General features: G+C 34.4%; 1 protein-coding gene across 1 annotated transcript in view; it reads right to left on the reverse strand.

Moving 5' to 3' along the window:
* The window catches only part of LOC104524329 (ADP-ribosylation factor GTPase-activating protein 3-like), a gene marked incomplete at its 5' end in the record, with an annotated part of 8,101 nt that extends 5,790 nt beyond the window's left edge, over positions 1 to 2,311 (reverse strand). Inside the window, 2 exons of the mRNA XM_010167164.1 lie at positions 236 to 359; positions 2,177 to 2,311. Coding sequence (XP_010165466.1) covers positions 236 to 359; positions 2,177 to 2,311 — 259 coding nt within the window. The remainder of the gene's footprint in view (positions 1 to 235; positions 360 to 2,176) is intronic.
* Between the last annotated feature and the right edge of the window lie 1,957 nt (positions 2,312 to 4,268).

The raw sequence follows: 4,268 nt of genomic DNA on the forward strand, positions 1-4,268 counted from the left end.
GACGTTGGAGGTAAGGTGCTACTTGCAGCTGCAACTCCTCAAAATTAAATACTAAACTATCAGAGTTATCAGACACTTGTACATTTCTATCCAACAAATATTCAAATGGACATAATTCTATAACTAATTCTACCAATTTTAACTGTTTATTGCCTTCTCTTTATAGAAGAACACCATGTTTATAGTTGAAGAGTATTTTAAAGGTAAAAAATATTTATCACTGCTTTCTACTTACATCAGCATGATCTTGCCTTCCAAAATACATGTCTGATGAAATTGCTTTTACGTTGCCAAATTTTTTTTGTGCCTCATCTGTGTTTAAAGATGGTTCATATTCAGGTTTACGACGAGATGTAGGCCTAAAAGAAAAATAAACTGCATTAGCGAGTGTAACTTCTATTTATATCATGGTAGAATGCAATAAATCAAACCAGAAGCACCAACATCTTTGCTTTGTGAAGCCTAAGAGTATAATAGTGATTTTTTTAAAATAAAAATTAAATCGGTATCAACCCAGGATAAAAAATTCAGATAACTAAGTTGATATAGCAACAAATAAAATCTCAGTGTTAGTTTTACAAAATGGTGAACATGTAGTATTTCCAATTCATTAATCTTCTATCTTTATTTTCAGAGTTCATTTAAAAAGCAAGCTAAATTACGTCAACAAGGACAGAATATTGCTACAAAACCTCAAAAAAACTAAAACACAATGTCAGTGGAATTCAAATTTAAATGTAATAGCACAAAAAGGTTCAACATCCTTTGAACTGTCACTGTATTACACCTCATTTGCATTAAGTAAATGTACTCAAATAAGGAAGTAACGGTGTTACAGACATGAACCCCTATTTTGTGTAATATGCATCACTGGTCCACTCCTTAGGAATCAACAGAACATGCTTGTTTTTTAGAAAAAAAGGAAAAAAGGAAAAAAGGAAAAGGAAAAAAGGAAAAAAAAGGAAAAAAGGAAAAAAGGAAAAAAGGAAAAAAGGAAAAAAGGAAAAAAGGAAAAAAGGAAAAAAGGAAAAAAGGAAAAAAGGAAAAAAGGAAAAAAGGAAAAAAGGAAAAAAGGAAAAAAGGAAAAAAGGAAAAAAGGAAAAAAGGAAAAAAGGAAAAAAGGAAAAAAGGAAAAAAGGAAAAAAGGAAAAAAGGAAAAAAGGAAAAAAGGAAAAAAGGAAAAAAGGAAAAAAGGAAAAAAGGAAAAAAGGAAAAAAGGAAAAAAGGAAAAAAGGAAAAAAGGAAAAAAGGAAAAAAGGAAAAAAGGAAAAAAGGAAAAAAGGAAAAAAGGAAAAAAGGAAAAAAGGAAAAAAGGAAAAAAGGAAAAAAGGAAAAAAGGAAAAAAGGAAAAAAGGAAAAAAGGAAAAAAGGAAAAAAGGAAAAAAGGAAAAAAGGAAAAAAGGAAAAAAGGAAAAAAGGAAAAAAGGAAAAAAGGAAAAAAGGAAAAAAGGAAAAAAGGAAAAAAGGAAAAAAGGAAAAAAGAAGGAGAAAGGAGAAAGGAGAAAGGAGAAAGGAGAAAGGAAAAAGGAAAAAAAGAAAAAAGAAAAAAAGTTGTACTTCAGTGCACAAACTGCATTTTACAGGTAAATTAAAAATACAGTTTTAAGAAAGAAGAACAGAAGCAGAAAACACCAACCAAGCACACAAACCCCACATTCTTACATTTTCCACTCGATTACAAAGATAAAAACACAGCTGTCAAAGAAGAAATACATTAATTTTTTATCATTACAACAATTAGACCTGTTGTTTGCAAGTATCTTCAATACGTTCATCTTGAAACCTGAGTACCCTACCATTTCATTCATGTGGTAACGGTGTTCTCTTGGGTTCATTAGGCAATAAACAAAGCAAGTATACTCTCAGAACAGTGCAAATATTTGAGTTTCTCTCCACAACTTTTGTCTACTTCTTTTTTTTGCTGAAATGCTTTGGAAATTACCTCCAGTACATATACTGTACAGCACTGAGCAAAACAGACAAGCGCTTAAAATGTAAATGGGAAATTCAGCTTACGAAATAAATTCAGCCAGGAAGTCCCTTGACTGCTGATGAATGGTATGGCCAAATTCTCCTTTTAGACTGAAAAAATATCCCACTACTATGACCAGGACTCAAATCACATTAATAAACTCAGGTTTTCTGTACAAAAATCAGTTATGTTTTCTTGGTATACCTGTCTGAAAATCCTGTACTTTTTGAAGTTAACATTATATCAACATCTCTGCTATTTTCTTTCTTCCAAAAAGAATCTGAATTGTCATCCCATTTAGAGAAAGTGCTGCTCCTCAAATCTGAAGAATCATAGTACCTAAAATAAAAGAAGAAAAAAAAAAAGTATTGAAAAAGTGGTAACTTTTTATTGTTAGATAAATATTGCCATAATAAGTGTTCACTAGCAAGTAAGTTTTCAGTACAATGACAGTTGTCAGTGAATAATCTGGATTTCAAAATATTGGTTAGAATCTTTGTACATTTGAATCTAATGGATTTTGGGGGTTTTACACATGTATTTAACTGACTGAAAAGTTCAGCCTTCCTTTAGGCTAGATAGTCATGAATATTCAGCAGAGTGCCTGAAAGATATGGTCCCACCAAAACCAGCAAAGTTCTCATTACTTCACAGCATTAGATCTTCTTTAGTGTCAGGCAAAGCACTGGAAAGAACACTGCCAAGACACCTGGCTGTTTTAAGAGCAACCCTAAGAAAACTTCAGTATGGACCCTGTGATCAAGGCACCTTGATGACCCTACAAGGTAGTCTGCTCATAAAGGCCTGGTGCTCCTGACACTCCATGCTAACATACCAGCTATGAAAAAAGCCACCACAACTTTCAAGGCACTTTGAACACTCCAGAGATCCAAGAGCACCTAACTAATCCATGGTATCCAATTGTGCTGTGGTTCCACATGGGGCAAAGTTTTCTAACGAAGGGTCTGTCTGATAGTGGCTAATCTCACAGTTCCATACGAGTCCCTCTGTAAGCTAGGCAAGCAGAGAAGCTGCTCCCATTTTCTGAGGCATCAACAAAAATAGTTCAGAACTATAAGGAAAACCCTGGTTTCTGGTTCTGTATATTTTTTTAAATAGAAATATTAAGTACGCCTGAGCTTTGTAAAATGTCTTAATAAAACCCTGCTAAAGAACATATTTCTTAAAAATGAGTCTTAATTTAACATGACAATCTTCTCTTGCATATCTAAACTCAGGGAAAACACAAACAGAAAGAAAAGGGAAAAAAAAAAGAAGCATGTTTGTCAATTCTGGTGGTACGTTATCTTGACCTTTTCTTCTTTGATTATCTACACATATCTAAACATACATGGAAAATACCTGGAAAAAAAACCTATTAAAATGTCAAAGATTAAGAATTTTCCTTTATGGTTAAATAATTTTTTCTGAAGTTTGGATATGACCAAGATATGGAGTAAAATAATCAAAATGACAAGAGGCTAGCAGAATGGAATAATTCATTACAGGCAGCACGGGATATTAAAGCCTGCATCTGTATCTTGTAAAAAGCACCCTTTAAAACAACCCAACTTTCTCCACGTTTGTGTTATGAACAGTCAGGACGTTTGTTTTCACAGTGTATGAGAAACATGACATCTTCAGCAGCAAAGTCTCCCACCACTGCACATGGAAAACAGCAGGGACAGATCTGGAATGAACTTCTACAAAAAGCAGGAGTCTCTTCCCCTGTCTCTTCACAAAGAAAGTACATTTAGTGCTCTGAGCAAAGAATTCTCACTGCAATGCAATCTTCATCTTCACAATCTCACCCCACAAAGCAGATTCTTGAAGGTATTTCTTCCTGATAAATAAGGCTTTTTACCCCCTCCACCTTTTGGATACGGGTGGAAAATCCAAAGGAAGAATCACAGAATTAAGTAGAAAAGAGAGGAAAATCACGGAAACCACTGTTTGGGACACATCACGACATCAATTGAATCTTTCACCGTTCCTGTGAGTTTAGGTTGTTTTCAGTGCAACACCACATGTAAAATAAATAAAAGGAAGGCAGAAATTCCCAGACAAGAATGGTACAGCACCAGTAGTAGTTGGGTCTTCCAAATTTCTTCATTCGGCTGCCTCTCTCCTTTACATCAGCTTAGAAATATGGCAAGGCACTACATGCTTTCCTACAAGCAGGGTCAGTTTCTATGGCACACGTCCCTGCGGTAGCAGAGTGCACAAGCACACTATACAACCTGCAAGGAAGCAACACTCTTATTCGGGGCGGATAAGGAGAGAGTTGAGAGCCTGT

This window comes from Antrostomus carolinensis, unplaced genomic scaffold (genome assembly GCF_000700745.2).
Source record: "Antrostomus carolinensis isolate BGI_N321 unplaced genomic scaffold, ASM70074v2 scaffold14044, whole genome shotgun sequence".
Lineage (NCBI taxonomy): Eukaryota > Metazoa > Chordata > Aves > Caprimulgiformes > Caprimulgidae > Antrostomus > Antrostomus carolinensis.